This window comes from Cydia amplana, chromosome 1 (assembly GCF_948474715.1).
Source record: "Cydia amplana chromosome 1, ilCydAmpl1.1, whole genome shotgun sequence".
NCBI classification, from domain to species: domain Eukaryota; kingdom Metazoa; phylum Arthropoda; class Insecta; order Lepidoptera; family Tortricidae; genus Cydia; species Cydia amplana.
The window spans coordinates 5,530,079-5,549,710 of NC_086069.1; the positions used below are offsets into that span (position 1 = coordinate 5,530,079).

The window sequence follows — 19,632 nt, forward strand, 5'->3', positions numbered from 1 at the left end:
CGTACGAGTATAGCTGCCGTTCCTGTCGGCAGTTACTGAATTAAGGCGCTTATTATTAAAATCTATAATTAAATTTTGACAATAAAAATAATTCACGTAATTAACCAGAACGCACTTAAATTATATCTATCATATCTACCTTATTTAATGCCTACTATAATATTATAATGTGTTATCTCGATGAAAATTATCTATAAACGGTAATATCTAATCAGAATATTGTAATTTAATATATTGTTTTCTAAGCTTTATATCTCTCGTGGTTTTTGCAAAACATGTACCTGTCTAAAACCTAAAAGTATTATTTTAAAATGTATTTAGTGATTTTAAGTGCGTGTTTTTTACTGGTTAGTGGACAGGGAACTTATGAGTTAAACATATTACATTATAATGACTTCCATGCAAGGTGAGTGTGCTTGAATATTAATTTGATGCAGCATATATTGAATTTAATGATGACCTGTCTGGCCTAGTGGGTAGTGACCTAGCCTGCAAAGCCAGTGGTCCCGGGTTCGAATCCCGGTAAGGGCATTTATTTGTGTGATAGCATTGGTTATATTTAGTGTATTTTAAAATGTGAAGACGCTAAACAGTCTTAATACATAGGGCTGATAAAATAATTGAAATATAAAACTGTTAAAGCTGGCAAATAATATTTTTTACCAAAATCACAATAGTGATTTTTTTTAATTGTTAGCTTATAATATAATTACAGTGAAACCTGGTTAATTGACACCTGGATAAATGCAAAACCTCAATAATTGCAACCAAAGGTCCGGTCCCGGTCCCTTGAGACCAAAAGGCCTCTATAATTGAAATTTTTGAACCTCTATAATTGAAATTTATATTTTAGTGCTTTTCGTAATTTTACCTCTGTAATTGACCACATCGCAACTAAGACCTCTATAATTGACACTGTGCAAAAAAATCCGTTAATTTAGCTCTTCTTATTACCTCTATAATTGACACGAGTCTATAAGTAAGACCTCTGTAATTGAAATAATGTAGACTTGTAGAGAGCAGAAACAATATTTTAATAGCAATGATAATTTTATTTTAAATCTTCACCCAGAATTCAATTTATTAATTGGATATCTATCACAGAGTAGTAGGTGAAATAGTTTTGATTAAATCAAAAACATAATAATATATTATGCTTTTTACATTCCAATAAAACTTTCTTGTACAATTCAAGGGATTATTTAAAAAAAAAAACCAAATGATTATAAGCAGTAACTAATGTAGTTAAGTGTAAACGTGCAAGTTATATAATATACAGACCAGAAACCCAGAATCTACTTTCAATGGTTATTTGAACCTCCATAAAAGCAATTTCTCAGAACGCAACCTCTATTAATGAGAACCTCTATAATTGCAACAACGATTTTTTGAACCTCGTTAATTGGCACGACCTGCTTAAATGAAAAACCTGGTTAATTGACAAAAAATGGCCGGTCCCTTGAGATTGCAATTATCCAGGTTTTACTGTATATTATACTGTATATTGGGGCCAATTTTTTATTTGTAGGTTTTTACTTTTTAGGTAGTTTTAGTTTAGTATATATTTAGTTATTAGGTTATTTTATTTTTGTTAGTTGTAATTAATTACTTTTATTTGTAGCATAATTATTTGATAAATAAAGTTTTATACCTATAAATAATCTAATCCTTCATTTCTATAGTATTTTCATCATGCAAGCAGGTTTTTGGTAAAGAATACTACTTACAAAACCTATATTTGTAGAAATGTTACGATTTTGAATTTAATTAAAACATTATATTATATACTAAAATAATCGACATTACAACCTAACATACTATCAGTTGATAAATAAGTTAGACAATTATTATGTTAATCACAAAACAAAACTTTTTAACCAGATTTATGGAAACAAGTCCGTGGGGGACGGTATGTAACCCCCAAGCAGCTCCATGTATCGGAGGCTTCGCCCGCCTTACAACGGCGGTACGCAGTGGCTTGGAAAGGGAACCTCATTCTTTGGTCCTGAACGCTGGTGACAGCTTTCAGGGTACTATTTGGTACAATATATTGAGATGGAATGTAACACAAGATTTTATGAATATGTTCCATCATGACGCGCATGTAAGTCCTTCTTGCAATTACTTACAACACCATTAATGCACGCACTATAATTTTCGTTATCAAATACCTGTCGTTGTGTAATAGGAAATATTACGCGAAACTCTGCGTAGGGGGCGCCACTACCACAATCCGTTACAATCTGAGGGTCTACCGCAAACGAGAGAGTCGAAATTTGTCATCTAACCTCTCTATCACTTGCATATTCGAGCGATAAAAAGGCAGATAGCTGAGTTTCGATTGCCGCGTTTCCCGGTAGGCCCTTTGTAAACAAACCGCCTTGATTTATTTATTAATGTCATATTTATCAACTGTGGCCAACTAGAAGCGCTGGTGGCCTAGCGGTAAGAGCGTGCGACTTGCAATCCGGAGGTCGCGGGTTCGAACCCCGGCTCGTACCAATGAGTTTTTCGGAACTTATGTACGAAATATCATTTGATATTTACCAGTCGCTTTTCGGTGAAGGAAAACATCGTGAGGAAACCGGACTAATCCCAATACGGGCCTAGCTTACCCTCTGGGTTGGAAGGTCAGATGGCAGTCGCTTTCGTAAAAACTAGTGCCTACGCCAATTACTGGGATTAGTTGTCAAGCGGACCCCAGGCTCCCATGAGCCGTGGCAAAATGCCGGGATAACGCGAGGAAGATGATGATGATGATATTTTATCAACTGTGAAAACTTGTCAAAAAGCAGTTTAAGGCACTGTATGTATAAGGTACTCTATGGTTTACAATGCTGCACTCTGGCGGCAGAACATTGCAGTAATATCCCCTATAACTGCATTGTTTTTAATTAATCCGAGTTATCATACCCCTTGCTCATATAATCAAATAATCAAACCAATTATTTCAAAGCTCTGAAAACGATGAATTATTTCTAGGTACTAGGTAACCATGAATTTGACAATGGCATAGAAGGAGTAGTGCCCTACTTGCAACATTTAGAAGCACCGATGGTTACCGCTAATATCATCGACGACGATGAGCCTACAATACAGGGTTTGTACCAGCCCAGTATAATAGTGGAAAAGAATGGAAGAAGAATTGGGATCATTGGCGTCATAATAGCTTCTACTAATGTAAGTAGTTCTAATCGTATAAGGTTAATTAATGTCATATTTTACTAATTCTAGAGTTCATTAATTATGGTTCATTGTACAGAGCTTTTAAACATAGTTGTACATTACAAAATATATTTCCAGCGGGAATTGATTCATTGTTAGCATAAATTAAAAGTTTTATTAACTCAAAAACAATGAATTATTAAAACTTTTAATTAAATCTCATCAGATATCTCAGATATGATTTTTACGAAATACACCTACCATCTCCTTTTGTCTACACTGTTGTCATACATGGTCAACAAAAATGTGCTATCCCGAAAATAGTTATTTGTACAACAAGAGATCAAAGTTTGATATTTCTTCGAGTGCTTATTTTGAGTCCCGTGCAAGCGAAAGATTCTATAATAGATTCACGAGCGTAGCGAGTGAATCTAATTTAGAATCTTGAGCGTAGTAAGGGACTCAAAATCGCACGAGATGTAAATAACTTTGATCTCGTGTAGTTCACAAAACTTTTCACCTCAGCAGTGAGAACATATTACAGAACCCGAAAAATGTATTCCTTCTTCATCACTAACCTCTATTCACTCATGTTTTCTTAAGATATACCAACAATTAAATTTTCACCTCAGCATCTCGAACAAGGGTACTTTGCTACTTAAAAACAGTGAGCAAAATCGCATTTTGCTCATTTTGTCTCACTCAGTGTGCAAAATGCGATTTTGCTCACTGTTTTTAAGTAGCAAAGTACCCTTGTTCCAGCTGCTGAGGTGAAAAAACATTTAACTACCTATACCTACTTTAAAAAATATTGGAAAAAAACTTGTGCAACAAAAGTATCAAGCCAAATGTTTGAGAATCTGGTTATTTTTTATTGAGACTGTACTGTCATTTCACTGACATTCTACGCTACACGTTCATTAAAACTACATGAGTAGCTACACTGTATATATTATGTGAACAGACGACACGTTCCTTATCAAGTTCGCCAAACATAATAAAATTAAACAGTGTATACACATTAAGTAAAATTCACGTTTAAAACGGGTAAATCTGTTTACGTATGGTGGACCGTGTTAATGAATCAGATGCAGACGGTTTATAATGAATACGGTCTGTAAATATTCCGAAGCTAATACGTAAATATGTCCATTTTTGGTACAAGCTTTTATCGCTGACTGTACTTTTCTTACCACAGCAAAATAATACTCATCGAGACTAGAGACAATTCTAAACTAAAACTCAAACTCACTCAAACTCAAAATAAACTCAAAACAAGCACTTATGAATCGTAACATATTATATACTAGTGGCTCTGTGAGCTGTAGACCTCGCGAGCATAGCTTATTGGGACCGTGCACGATGACAGCGCTACACAGCGGTTTGATCAATCAACAATACAAAGATTTTAATTTATTTAAAAAAATACAAAGTTTAAGTGAAAAAAGAATACAAAAAGCTATGTCTTACTGGGGATCGAACCCAGACTTTCTGTGTACAAACAAAAAAAGCGGCCAAGTGCGAGTCGGACTCGCCCATGAAGGGTTCCGTATTTAGGCAATTTATGACGTATAAAAAAAAACTACTTACTAGATCTCGTTCAAACCAATTTTCGGTGGAAGTTTACATGGTAATGTACATCATATATTTTTTTTAGTTTTATCATTCTGTTATTTTAGAAGTTACGGGGGGGGGGGACACACATTTTACCACTTTGGAAGTGTCTCTCGCGCAAACTATTCAGTTTAGAAAAAAATGATATTAGAAACCTCAATATCATTTTTGAAGACCTATCCATAGATACCCCACACGTATGGGTTTGATGAAAAAAAGATTTTTGAGTTTCAGTTCGAAGTATGGGGAACCCCAAAAATTTATTGTTTTTTTTCTATTTTTGTGTGAAAATCTTAATGCGGTTCACAGAATACATCTACTTACCAAGTTTCAACAGTATAGTTCTTATAGTTTCGGAGAAAAGTGGCTGTGACATACGGACGGACAGACAGACGGACAGACGGACAGACAGACAGACATGACGAATCTATAAGGGTTCCGTTTTTTGCCATTTGGCTACGGAACCCTAAAAAGCGATTGTTTACAAAATGCGCCATGATAGTTCTTAGCTAAGCTGACGAAATTCGGCTACTCATTCTCGAGTACAAACTAAATATCTAAATACCGCCTAAACCAGCAATACAATTTTTCTGCATTTTTTGCCATTTACTATGTAAATATGTCTCAAAAAGAAAAATCTCTTATGATACCGATACGACTATTTGTTTAGGCGGGAGCTATCACGACTCCGCCATTTTGAAAAATTTCCAAAAACCGGATCGACAAAAAAAATTTATTTAGTCATAGAATTCGGTCACAAAATTTCACGAAAATCAGTTAAGAATTGCGACCTGCCAGCCTATTATGGATAGCTTTATCCATCTTTATCCACGTGATAAAATAACTGTCACTGTTTAACACCGTGGGAAAGAAAGTGACGGACACCGTTTTATCACGCTGTCACGTAGACAAGAACGACCATCATATCCGTACTGTAGAGGAGAACATCCGGACATACAAAAGCAAAATGCCCGAGTCAAAACGTAGACCTTCGCTACGCTGCGGTCAATTATCTTAAGCTAATTATCAGAGCAATTTATTGATGTTATTATTCCATAATAATATTAGATTATTATACAAATCAATTTTAACAAAAATTTAAGGATTTCACAAAAGGATCGTCAAACAAGAAAAAAAATTTTATAAAAGAATTCTAGTCTAGAATGTTTCTAGAATAAAATCTAAATGTCAAATAAATATAAAATAAAAAACAAAAGAAGTACATACACCGGAATATCAATTTCCTCATCATTAATCAAATATACCTAATAAATAAATAATCGTTTCGAATAACAATAAAATTAATCCCACGTTTTTTTATCATTCATGTAGTCTTGTGTGGTATAATAAGCTTTAGAAATAAGTTGACGCTTTACATAATTCCTAAATTTATTAATAGATAATTCAGTAATGTGGTTTGGAAAACCCGAAACACAATAAGCTTGCGTTGTTTCATCGCAGAGTTCCTATGGTACCATAACATTGCATTGTCACCCGACTTACATATGTATGAAAATTTTCAGCTCAATCGTAAATCGGAATGTATCAAATTTAGCTTCCTAGATTTGACCCACACTTATTAATTAACAACAACATACTTATAATTTACATACTAACAGGGCAAGTTAAATAAAAGCTTGTAAAAAGGATTTTTAACAGTAGATGTTAAAAATCCTTTTTACAATATAATTACGTCTATAATTTCGTCACTCAGTAATGTTTCACACTTTTTGTTGTCGCACTATAATAACGGCTAACTACAAATGTCGCCATCTCCATGTGTTTATAAGGTAACATTGAAAACTAAAATGTCTGTTTCATCTCTTTACTTTTCTTAGATTCTTGCTTCTACCGGAAGGCTGCGTTTTACAGACGAGGTCGAGGTAGTGAGACAAGAGGCTGAGAAACTGCACGAACAAGGCATTGACATTATCGTAGTGCTGTCGCATTGTGGCATTGAAATTGACAGGTATTGACATTATTAATTCGATTTTTTTTAAATATGTAAGTTTATACATCTGCCCGGGACAAGCTGAGAGTTTTGCATTTGGGCATTTTAATTCTAAATATAATCATATTATTAAATTGTACGATGGAACTTAATCGCGTATCTAAAAGCACTAGATCAGTCTGATTTCTTTCCGAAATCGGATGACGGAGTGCGTAAATTACCATAGAAATAGTTCTACGGCTACTTCGGACCATATTTTCACGGATTCGGATCGGATTCGGAGCGGACGTAGTGCGAAACCGCTCTAAGTTTTAAAATAAACGCAAACCGTTCAAGCTGATAAACAAGACCAAGTGCGGGTAGTTCGAAAATCTCGCGCGGTTAGAAGATGCTGATGTCAACTTTAGCCAGTTTTCTCCGAGGCCACGGGGACAACGCCGTCCTCGAAATGTCGGAGGTAAATCTTAAAACTTAGATACGCGATAAGTCCCGTTGTACAATTTAATAATGTGTAGAAATCGTGAAAGTTTCAATCAGTATTATAATCATATTAAACATAAATACAAGACTACAAGTGTCTATATTTATATTTTCTAAAACCTTATCTCAAAACCCGTTTGCGTATAGATGAAACGATTTTGGTCAGAGTTGTCTCAAAAGCATTTATGAGTTAATTTTACTTTAACATCAAATTAGAACGTAAACCTCAGTTAGACCTATTTGTGTTTTGTTTTAATTTAACGCAGCCTTTTCTCTCCATTGTAAAATACAACAGCCTACGAATCTGTAATGCTGAAGGAGCCAGGATCGTTTGTTTAGGCCGAGTTTTGGGTGGCTTATTTAAGGCTACGAAATAACTACCCGTTTGTTTATTATTAATTGCTTTTGGTCTCAGTTCACCTAAAGATTTTTTGTCATATTTATTTGACGACGTCAAAATAATTATGTTACCATCTGACTAATTTAATGGTTAGATGCCTTTAAACAAACTATTTTAAAACTTTGAACCACGCGACAAAAACATTACGTCTTAGTGAAAAGTATTAGGCGACTAGGTAAATACGAGTAGGTTATAAAATATCCGCAAATATTGAGCTCAAAAGCATGTTAGATCTATTTTGTATTTTTTTCTACTCCCGTACTTTTATTTGTCATTTAAAAGGTCGTACACACACCTTTAAACCCCTATGTTATAGTTATCAAGACAAGTCTTTAGTCTATTCCCCAAAAAAGTATTTGTGCATACACGCGGTATCTTTTTGGCACGTTTACGAAACTTCGTGTAATCACCACTTAAAAAATATTGTAGGTAATAAATACATTATTGCCAACTTAATTTTAATTGTCATCTCTGACAGATGAGTACTAACTAGTAGAAACAATAAAATTGCTTCAGAAGTCAGAAACGCGCATGTGACACCCGTAATATAGCATGATCCATAGACTACGAACACCGCTTAGCGTTGCTTGTTAATCTCCATAGGCCACTGTGGCCAAAATCGAGAAAAAAACTGTCCAAAATTGTAATTTAACTAAGAGCAAGTACCAGGGCCTCATGAGTTACAAGAAGGTGTCGCTGACCAACCGGCCGGGGGGCGCGGGGCGCGGGGGTCGGGTCGCGTATCTTAGCTGTATATTTTTGGTTTGTTTATATATATATTATATCCTATATGATTCCACTTGTTTAAAGTATTATTTTTGTTGAATGAAAAATATTTGTTTTTACAAATTTTTTTCAAAGTACAAGTGCTTGGTCGTAGAAAAAGTATTGTATGCAACGTTGTTTAACTGAGTCAAAAAATACTCGTGGCGTCTTTATTAACAATTTTCGGCTTCGCCTCAAATTGTTACTCACGCCACTCGCCTTTTTTGACCCCTCTTAAACAACGGTTGCATAAAATACTATAATAATATTAAAAGACAAAAAACTCTTATATTATATTATAACAAGGTCGTCAATTACGCTTGAGAAAGTCACAGTAGCTGACTTGACTACTTTTGTGATACCTAAGTGGCGATGTCATGGCTGAATTGTAATAGCGACCAGAAAAAATAATTCTTTCTGCACCTTATTTAAGTACCTAAGTTGTTTTGTAAAGATTAACAAGAATTAAGAAGTCGAAATGTTGATTAAGAGCGCTTCCTAAAATTCGTATAATTGAAGAAATTATAATTATTTTATATATATTAGTAATTACCTACATATTACTACTACGACCATTGATAAAAATGGAAATTGTGTCCACACACCAGACCTATTTCATCCGGCTTTCATGGAAATGCGAGGCATTAGAGGAGAGAACAAAAACAGGTTACGGCTGCAAAACCCTAGATAGAGGCCCAGTGGTCTAAATCCTCTTAACACCTAAGTTAATAACAAAGAGGCTTTAGTGGATTTACTATTGTGAATGTCCGACTATTCGTACCATGTCTCATAATCTCATCCCCTTGAGTCATTTAATTCATTAAAATGACGGCACGATTCGAACAATGCTTATAATACCTAAGTCATAGCGGTACGATACCGACGCGGCGCTGTGACTTCTCATAAGCATTATTCGAATCGGGCAGTGAGTTGATAGGTTGATACATTATATGACAAGCACAATTTCAGTTCATTGCGCTTAAAGATCGTGCGTGTGCGACCATCAGCCATATCGTGCAAACCTCAATGAGTGATATTCCTAGGCAGCTAGATCATGAAACGCCGGCATTTCATGATCTGCCTAGCGACCACCAGCCATATCGTGCAAACCTCAATGGGTGATATTCCTAGGCAGCTAGATCATGAAACGCCGGCATTTCATGATCTGCCTAGCGACCACCAGCCATATCGTGCAAACCTCAAAGGGTGATATTCCTAGGCAGATCATGAAACGCCGGCATTTCATGATCTGCCTAGCGACCACCAGCCATATCGTGCAAATCTCAAAGGGTGATATTCCTAGGCAGATCATGAAACGCCGGCATTTCATGATCTGCCTAGCGCGACGATCAGCCATATCGTGCAAACCTCAATGGCGGCGTTTCATGATATGCTTAGGAATATTTCGATATGGCCGATTTTACGATCTGCCGCCGACACATATAAACTGAGGCGGTTACCACACTATGATAAGTTGATAACCATAATTAATAATCGCTTCAATTTAAACGGTTTGACTTGTCTTATCATTATTTATCTACAGCACAATGTGTTCCGGGTTTTTAGAATATGTTTAATACATTAGTATTTTAATTGTAAAGGACAACTATAGGAATAATAATTAAATATCGACGATCATTTCATTATATAATTTCCTGTATATAATTGTAGATTGACAAAGCATAATTTGTAAAAGCGTAATTGTTTAATATGGAACATATGAAATGAACACATTTGATTTCAGAGAAATAGCACTCCACGGTGGTCCATACATAGACATCATCGTTGGTGGCCACAGTCACACGTTATTGTACAACGAAGATCCACCGGAAAATAGCGCCTTCGTCCCTGAAGGACCTTATCCTGTGGTGGTTGAACAGGAGACAAGACAGGTTCGTATAGAAAAACGGGCAAAGACCTTGACACTACAAAACTTATATTAGGTAACAAGAAGGGCTAAGTTGGCCGGCTCTTTATCATTTATCACCATGCCTGTCACGTTCTAACAAGTGTATAAGTGCGAAAGTGACGCATGACATGACAGGTGATAAAAACGCGAACATGATACCGCTGCAGCTTTCGAAAAACGTACCAATTTAATCGTAACCAATTTTATGTGTGGTAATATCATAATCGTTTAATAAAATAGTCTATATGGCAAGCAGCAGGCTTAATCAATCAATTTAGTTGTGCCAAACTGACGATATGTTCCCCCTTTGAGGATACTACGCTAGACGAAATAGAAAAATGCATATCGGTAAAATAACGCCTGTGCTGTGCCTGCATCAGTTTTTTGTTTAAATAACTTTTTTTTTTAATATTAAAGGTGTTGATAGTACAAGCAGCGGCGCACACGCAATATTTGGGAGAAATCAAATTGTTCTTTGACGACGCCGGGAATCTTCTCAATTGGGAAGGCCATCCACACTACCTGGGAAATGAGGTAGTACAAGGTAGGTAACTAATATATTATTCAGTCACAACTCTTTCCGATTTTTTTCACTACGATTCGTTGTTCTTAGCTTGAAAAACAAAATAAGCACCAATCCACCACACACAAAATAGTAGTTTGTGTTACAAGGGATCAAAATGATATAATTCCGTCAAGGGCGTACATTGAATCCTGAACGTAGTGAGGGATTCTATAGTAGAATCCTGAGCGTAATGAGGGATTCAAGTGTTAACGCCCAAGACGAAATAATTTTGATACCGTGTGACACATACTGCTTTTCACATCAACTAAGAGGAAAATAAAAAAATCTTAGTGTTGACACAATCTGATGCTTAAACAGATTATTTAAGCTAAAAAAATAATGTGCAAAAAAAATTAAAAATAGTATGCTAGAACAGAAAAGTGTTACTTTGATCCCTCCTAGCAGGGAGGAAAAGTGCCACATTGATCCCTCCTAGCAGGGAAGAAAAAGCTGTTTTCCGAATAGGTGGTGTGAAAAATATATTACATCACATTTTTGGGGGGCTTATATTTGTATCAAATGGCTCATAATACAAAGTTTTTATAGCTATATTGTTTAATTTTCAGCACCGGATGTTTTGGAGAAAATAGCATATTATCTCCCCCAGGTAGATGACTTGGCCCGACAAGAAGTGGGGTCATCCATGGTTCATCTTGGTGCCAGCTGTGCTTGCGGCGAGTGCAATCTGGGCAGTTTTATCTGTGACGCCTTTATGCATGCTGTGAGTACTTTAAATAATTCTAGGGCAAAATCTGTTGTTTTACAGTCAGTTTGATGCGAGTATCCTGTAAATTTTTGAAGTAGAACAAAGACAAAAATTACTTGCCATCTCTAGACGTGTACAATTTAAGGAAAATCCTATCTTGTCCCCTGGTTGTCTTTTATTTCTTATTGTTTTAAATGAATTATTATTTATTATAATGCTTGTATTTCAGGCCTTGCCATTGGCCCAGGACGGTAACTGGAATTACGCACATTTCTGCGTCATCAACCAAGGCGGCATACGAGTAGACATTGAGCCAGGAAGTAAGTGTTGATAATTATTACAAAATATTTTATTACGCGTGTGGGCTCACAAAACATTAAATAGGCATTTTGTACAAATAAAGCATGGATGGTTTTCAAATAGTTCACAAAACATTGCAAGTTAAAAATAACCTTTTAATAATATACACACGTAAAATCACGATTATATTCGCATGAAATTGATAATTTTGTAATTTTGAAACGGTATGCTAGTGATATTTTGCGTTGTACGGTGAAAATCGTTAATCCGGTATTATTCGTATAGTATTTAACATGAAATAATGATGAAATATATTGGAAAAGTTCTTTTTGTGGTCAAAATATTTATAAATATCTATCTTTAAAGGTTCATATTCAGAGCAATAATATAATAAAAGAAAACAAATTCTACTGAATGAGTTCGTGAAATAATTACATAATACTACAAATGTAATAATTTATGTAACTATTAAAATAATTAATGAGAACGCCAATCACAATCATGTTGCTATCGTAATAAAAAATATTGTACCTTAAGGCAATTTCCTTTTTACCAAATACAAGTGATACATTTTTATAGCTTGTATTTCACCCAAAAACACCTATTTGACATTAAGTACAACTTTCGATTTAAGGACTATATTTTCAAATAATGTATTTTTCTCAAAAATGGATGGCAAAGTCGACGTTGCCGGTTAAAAAATAGGTCGCGAAGTGCGTAGTTTATGGTCATTCAAAAAATTAAAAACATTGCAGTCTCAATTTCGGGACTGCAATATGTTGCATACAAATTCCATTATTTAACGAGAACCAAACTTTTTAAAACTTTAAATGACCATATCAAATGAAGGCATAGGTCCATTAAACAGCCAAACAGATGATCAGGACTTATTATTATAATGTTGGTACCGCGACTATTTAGGTGTCTCAAATACGTTGGCGTATTTTCATCAGAAAAATATACTTTTTTTTTAAGGCGGCAAGCAAATCTTTTTAATGGTTTTACTTTTTTCTGTGAACGTTGCTTCTGTAAAATATTTCAATTTCTTGCACCATTTTTGAGAAAAGCACTATATATGACTCGGCTGGAAGGCTACTTGCTGGCTTCGGATTCAATTAAACGGACTCCCAAGGTCGTCCGTTTAAAACGAATCCTCAGCCTGCAAGTAGCTACTTCCGAACCTCGAAAATAATGTACTATATATTTTCTTATTACAGCAATAACATTCGAAGCCATGCTTTTATCGACCCCGTTTGAGAACAACGTGGAAGTTTTCCAGTTAAGAGGCGACCACATTATGGAAATGCTAGAGTTTTCAGTCGCCAATGATCCTTATAACGGGGCGAGGATGCTTCAGGTTTCAGGTACCACTTTATATAAATGTGCCTAATGCATATCAAAATCTAGGAATATTTTTTGACCGCCACACGGGGCGTGATACCAATTACAATGAACCAATGCCATTTTTTGACACTGCACAATACGAGTAATACATACATCTGTACTTGATATTTAATTGCATAGTAATCTTCTTCGAACAACAAATATCATTTTTTACATTGTTTTAATACAATTTCTTGTAGGTAATACATACAGATGTATTACCTACAAGAAATTGTATTAAAACAATGTAAAAAATGATATTTGTTGTTCGAAGAAGATTACTATGCAATTAAATATCAAGTATATTATTAATTCTGTCACGGAACTACACAAATAAATGCCATATTTTTATACATATTATATTTAAATAGAGCTTACAAATTTTTAGTGGCGGCGCGTTGAAAATATCTGTTAAAGGCAAGCTGGTGATTATACAGCTTACGTTTTTTTTGAAACTTATAAGATGAGGTTGTCAGGAAAGTTTTCTCTAAATAAAAAATAAAATAATAAGTTATTAAAAGTGTGGATCTATGAACTCTATACCCACCCAATTCCACAAATAGACATATATGTAGTCACTTTCACGTATTCGTTCATTCACTATGTTTGCAATTCATCATCATTATTATATTCCTTCATCATTATCATTATTATTAATACGACCTATGTGTATTTAATCATTTACCTCTACTCTTCTGCCGACACCTATTCCTACGCATAATCTTTGTTTTTAGCCTACTTTATAAACCTAGGGGTTTTTTCGAGCTTAAGCTTGTATGTATATCTGTCTTTCGTCTTAATTGGATAGTTGAAATGATGCTTATAGCTAGTTATTAAACTGTTCAGGGCTCCATGCAGTCTTCGACGGTTCCAAGCCGGTTGGCAGCAGGGTTGTCACAGCGAGCGTTCGCTGCATAGACTGCAGCGTCCCAATGTACGAGCCTCTAAGATTAGACAAGAATTACACAATGATCTCTCAAAGCTTCATCAGTGACGGAGGCGATGGATTCTCTGTGAGTGACAACCCTATTGAGTGCTATTGTGCATGTATATTGCTTGGCTTTGTGGTGTTGATTTGGGCTTAATAGTGTTATTGATATTGGCTTTTCTGATAAATATTAGCGTAGGATTATGTTATAAGCAGTTTCAAGGCTTCAGATGAAACTGCGGTGCGGCTATGTTGCGGTGGAAATCACAACCCCTACTATAAGCGCTCCGACGAAGCGATCGTTAAGTCTCTATAATATAATATAGCGGAGAGCAGATTATGCATACAATCTCGTACAATAAAGGAGTGAAACCTGTTTCAAGCAAACACTATTTACTTACCTATTAAGTAAGTACCTAGTTGCTTTCCATATTTGTCTTAAATATTCTTTCGCCTCATTTACGTTAAACAGAAAAAAAAAACATCAATAAGCGATTCCATATTTTCCCGGTATTCTTATATAGGATTATGAGACATATAGTTATACAGTATGAGTAAAAAACACAGATAAAGTATGTTTTGCGTTTATTTGAGGAGGGTACAAAAACTGTCCTAAAACTTTTTGAAGTGAAAACTTCTTTAGCGGCGCTGGGCACTTTTTGAGGTGGGGAAAAAATGATAAACTCGAGACAGCGTAAGGCAATCAGGTGACCGTAAGCCCCCGTAAGGTGGCCACTCATAATTTAAATGGAATTTAAATCAATAAAGAAAAACTCAATGTTATTTGACATTTATGTTGCAGACTCCTTTTCAAGACTCTTTACCTATGTTTAAATAATTTGACGTTGTCATGGCAGTATGTAAATAAACATGTCAATGACAAAGTGTGATCTTATTTGAGAATGATAATAATATATAATAAATAAATAGAATACCTCCGCTAAACGTATGTATCGTGTAACCGGGCGTCGGAAACATAGTGAGGTGAGTTTTCACTTCTATCGGCACTCCCGGAGTGCAACCGTTGTTGCTTGTTTTACTATACAATCTATCAGCTAACTCATTATCGTCCTCCTCATATTTAAAACAAGCCAGGAATATAATTATGATTTTGGCGTTCTCCTAAACTTTTATGTTGTTATAGGTATTAAACCATTCATTTTACTTTTGGCATCACTTCCAAATCTTCCAATATTCGTTCTTCAATATATTTTTAATACTGTGTCTGGAACGTTTTGCATAAAATTGTTTTCCTAATATGGAACGCCATACCCAATAAGTAGAGTACTTTGCCCTACTTACGAAAATACAAAAACTGTTCAACAGAGTAGTCGTATTAAGAATTTATTTCGGTATACCTACCGCATTTTCATATTTGATGTTTAATAAATTTTATTACGACATTACAGGTCAACCGCCTAATTTAACCTTTAATTTTTTAGCTTTAGTTATCTTAATTGTAATTAATTTTAGTTTTAGGTATATTCATTTTATAACACATATTATACAATAAATGAGTTTTCTTTGGTCAACCTTAATTACGACTATAAAATCGAGCAGCAAAGCATAACCTCACTATTATAATATGTAGGTAATAAGTTAAAAAAAAAAACTATTTTTTAACATCATACACAATGTCTTCCATGTTTCTTCCGTTCGCAGAATAAACCGAAAACGATAAAAAATTGATAAAACCAAATAATTATGGCATAATTTGTGTAGTTCCAAAAATAATTTCTTCTATATTTGTCTTCCCTAGCTCTATTTTATCCGGCAATTATTCCACAGGCATTCAAACAGTATTTGACGGGTCCCGGCCCAAGGGTAGCCGACTTGTCAGCGCGTCCGTCCGTTGTGTAGATTGTCCCGTCCCTAGATATGAGCCCCTAGTCCCGGGAAACTATTACAGGGTTATCACCTCCGACTTTATAGGAGCAGGTGGAGGGAATTTCACAGTAAGTTTTGTGCTGCTGTAAATAGGCTATAAGTACGCAGATGTTACATTATTATGTGAAATGTATAATGTTACTGTATGTTATTTTTGTTATTGTTTGCCATAAAACATTTCTAGTCTGCTATTATATCGTATCTTAGCGTCCTTAGTCTTTTTTTAATATTTTATGCGTTTTTTTTTTAAATATTAAAAATTGTATTTATGTATTTTGTCTTATTACTGCAAATTAGAATAGAAAGTCTTCTTTTTTGAAGTTTTTAAATCTTCCGATTTTTTAAAACCAAATCCAATGGACCATAATGATTTGAGTATCAAAATGTCTTAAGTATTAATATTATCTAGTACTACACAAAAATATTTAAATAAGAAGTTATTGCAGCATAAATAATTATGCTTGCTAGGAAATTTGAACACTCCGGCCACGAAAATGACCAATATTGTTTGTAACTTTCAGATGATTTCTGAGAACCGCTTTGACGTTGAAGTAATAGGAGTGGACTACGATCTGTTGCAAGATTACATAAGGCACCAGTCGCCGGTTTTCAAGGATGTCGACGGCCGTGTAGAAATATCCAACCCGTGCAGCGACTAGAAATCAAAATAATACAATAATTACCTACCTAAATACATTAACTGTGTTTTTATATACTCTCCAATCTGTTACCCAATCTGTCTAATACCCCGGTAATTTTAGTACAAAAGAGACGGTTTGGGTACTACATTGGCCAAACGAACTATCGTTTTACCTACTAAATAACAGAAAATATTCAACATTTTAAAATCAGCGGTTGTAACGCTCCAATATTAGAAGACCGAAATGCAAATTTTCAACTCCATTGAATACTGGAAGTTTGTCAAACTTATTTTGGAAAATAGCTCACAAGCACGTACTAGAAACTACACGTACATAATGAATGCCTGTAATTAATGACTTTGTAGACTAAGGTGCAAGCGGATTTCGAGTAAGATGAAATAGAGAGATATATCTACGTGTCGCAAAATGGTGAAAGCAGTAAGTAGTTTCAAATAGAAGACCAATATCACCTTTAATCCCATACGCGTGCTTCGAAGGTTGGCGACTAAGTTGGCAACTTATCGCTTATCGCATCATCAGAAGTAAGCCGACACCCAACTTTAGTTCGGAACTGGCGTACATTTATCACTCGCTTATCGACGGAAGCGCGGGAGAATCAGCACGTTCGGGGGAAAAGCGATAACTAGGTATGTCATTTACGCATATTTACATTTAATCGACTCTAAAGCTGAATCTACAAAAAACAAATCTTTGTGGGTACGTAAAGTCTATTTTTTTATTCGGTAGACTAAAATGACATTTCATAGTATGATCTGACACATGATGTTCATACTATGAAATGTCATTTTAGTCTACCGAATAAAAAATAGACTTTAGTTTGTTGGATTGGTGATTATTGATATTAATCTTATTTCACAACTTCACAAAAACATACTTTTAAAAAAACAGGTAAAGTAGTGGTACGAGTACCAGTGACCGACAGGATACCAGTAACTAGACACTTCTATTTTTCAGTAGCAGAGATTACTGACCTCCCTGCTAACACGTTCTATGCATGGGTCAGTTTTGTCTGCAGCTTACTGTATATGTCCATTAGAAAACAAAACGATGGTTTTACAAACTAACGTAAAAATAGGTAAATCTTTACTGAAATCAATTGTGACTTACTTTTTAGTTAAACAAAGGTGGAAAATTGCAATTACATTGTACTTTATTTAACTCGTTCACTTTTTTTAAATATAATCTCGTTTCTTCCATATTTTATTACATAATAATATTAGGTATACCCACATTTTCATATTATTAATTATTTATGCAAAAGTTAATCTACCAGATTCAGTAAACACAACAAAGTATATTAACGTCCTGTTTACATTATTAATGATGCGACTATTGGGGCTTCATTATCTTGTGATAATATATTCGATGTAATATTTTAAAACAAATGATAAACGTGCAACGTTAATTATAGGTACAACCGAGCAGGATTAAAGTTACCGTCTGAATATCAGTAATATTCGCAATGGTATTGTTATAAAAAGAGATTATTGTATTTGGCCAGATATTGGTGTTTCCATTTTGATTTACTAAATTTAAATCTATTATTAAACATTTTCAAATAATTAGTTACCCACCCGGAACTCCAATTTGTTTTCGTGCGATTGCACACATTAAATTTTTCGCATGAATGCTTCTGAAATAACTCTCACGTAAAATTTGATGACCGCAACACGCGTGACTGCCAGCAAATATCAAAATATGTTGATGCATATTATTAATTCTAAACATTGGACCCACCTCATAATCATATTGAAATGTTGTGCCATAAGCAAAAGAACTCCTGCTTGTTAAAATAGTTATATATGCTACCGTAAAAACCCGTTTTTAGCAAGTTTAGGTAGCTATTCTTTTTTACTATAAATAAAACATAAGTAATATACGTAATCCAGCACATACGTATTACAAACATGGGTTCTAGATTTTCATTTTACTCCATGCCTATTAATAAAAATATAATGAAGCTTCGTGTGCACTGAAAAATAATGTAAGATTTATATCCCTAATATCAGTCAGTTTGTAGCCTATCAAAGATAACAAAACAGAAGAGACACTGAATAAAAACGAGTATGAAATATGGCTGAGATGTTATGGGATTTCTGAAAATTATTCACTACCTCTAAATATAAATAATACCTATATACGTAGTTATGTAACATTTTTGTAATGTTTTATTTTGTCTTGAGATCGACTCGCGCTTGATCGATATTTTTACGTAATATTTTTTTATTTATTATCACGCTGAGTGTGATGTTTGTGTGTTAGACCGTTGTTTAGATACAAAAAAAAAAGAAAATATATATATTTTTCTTTTGTAACAATTTTTTTAAGTCATTGTTTCTGTCACGGCAATTAAAAAATATACTTTGTATAGATTCAATATGTAACGTACTCAACCTAATGCTAATAAACACCATCATATCGTGTTTCATGTTCACGGACAGAGACGCAGATATATTATGTTAAGAGATGGATAACGGAGGCTTAAACAAGCTCTTCGGGCCTCTCGAGCCAAAAACAGATATGTGAATTATTTTGATAGTCATTCGCGTGATTCCTATTCAGTGCCTTCGGAACCAAAATATAAATCAAAAGAATTTATGTTTTATGTCTAAAACGATAACCACTGAGTGGGTGCCCCGTGAGTCGAACCGGGGATCCGACAGACCTCGTCGGCGATGGCGGGATAACTTAGACTCCTTTTTGAGAGACTGGCCAGAAGCAGCTCAAAATCGGGAGGAGTGGAAGAAGAGGGGGGAGGCCTTTGCCCAACAGTGGGACACAATAGATTCGCAATAATAATGACCCTGTCGACATGCAATGCAAACCTGACTGTCGTTACAAAACAACTAGCCCTTTCATCATTATTCTGTGACACCGCTGTAAGCACATCATTCGTATTCATCTCGAGTTTTCTTCA

The 19,632-nt window shown here is 34.8% G+C and overlaps 1 protein-coding gene across 2 annotated transcripts; it reads left to right on the top strand.

Annotated features, from left to right (window-relative positions):
* Window positions 1-263: 263 nt before the first annotated feature.
* On the top strand, window positions 264-16,739 carry LOC134661999 (apyrase-like). Of its 2 annotated transcripts, none has more exons than XM_063518240.1 (11): window positions 264-406; window positions 1,882-2,104; window positions 2,983-3,180; window positions 6,618-6,748; window positions 10,120-10,267; window positions 10,702-10,828; window positions 11,416-11,570; window positions 11,785-11,875; window positions 13,073-13,219; window positions 14,085-14,251; window positions 16,575-16,739. In XM_063518240.1, the coding sequence occupies exons 1-11, from the start codon at window positions 312-314 to the stop codon at window positions 16,710-16,712; spliced, it is 1,620 nt and encodes a 539-aa protein (XP_063374310.1). In that variant the 5' UTR covers window positions 264-311; the 3' UTR covers window positions 16,713-16,739. The 2 variants fall into 2 exon arrangements, with proteins under 2 accessions (XP_063374310.1, XP_063374318.1); XM_063518248.1 differs by lacking the exon at window positions 14,085-14,251 and adding an exon at window positions 15,955-16,121.
* The last annotated feature ends 2,893 nt before the right edge of the window (window positions 16,740-19,632 follow it).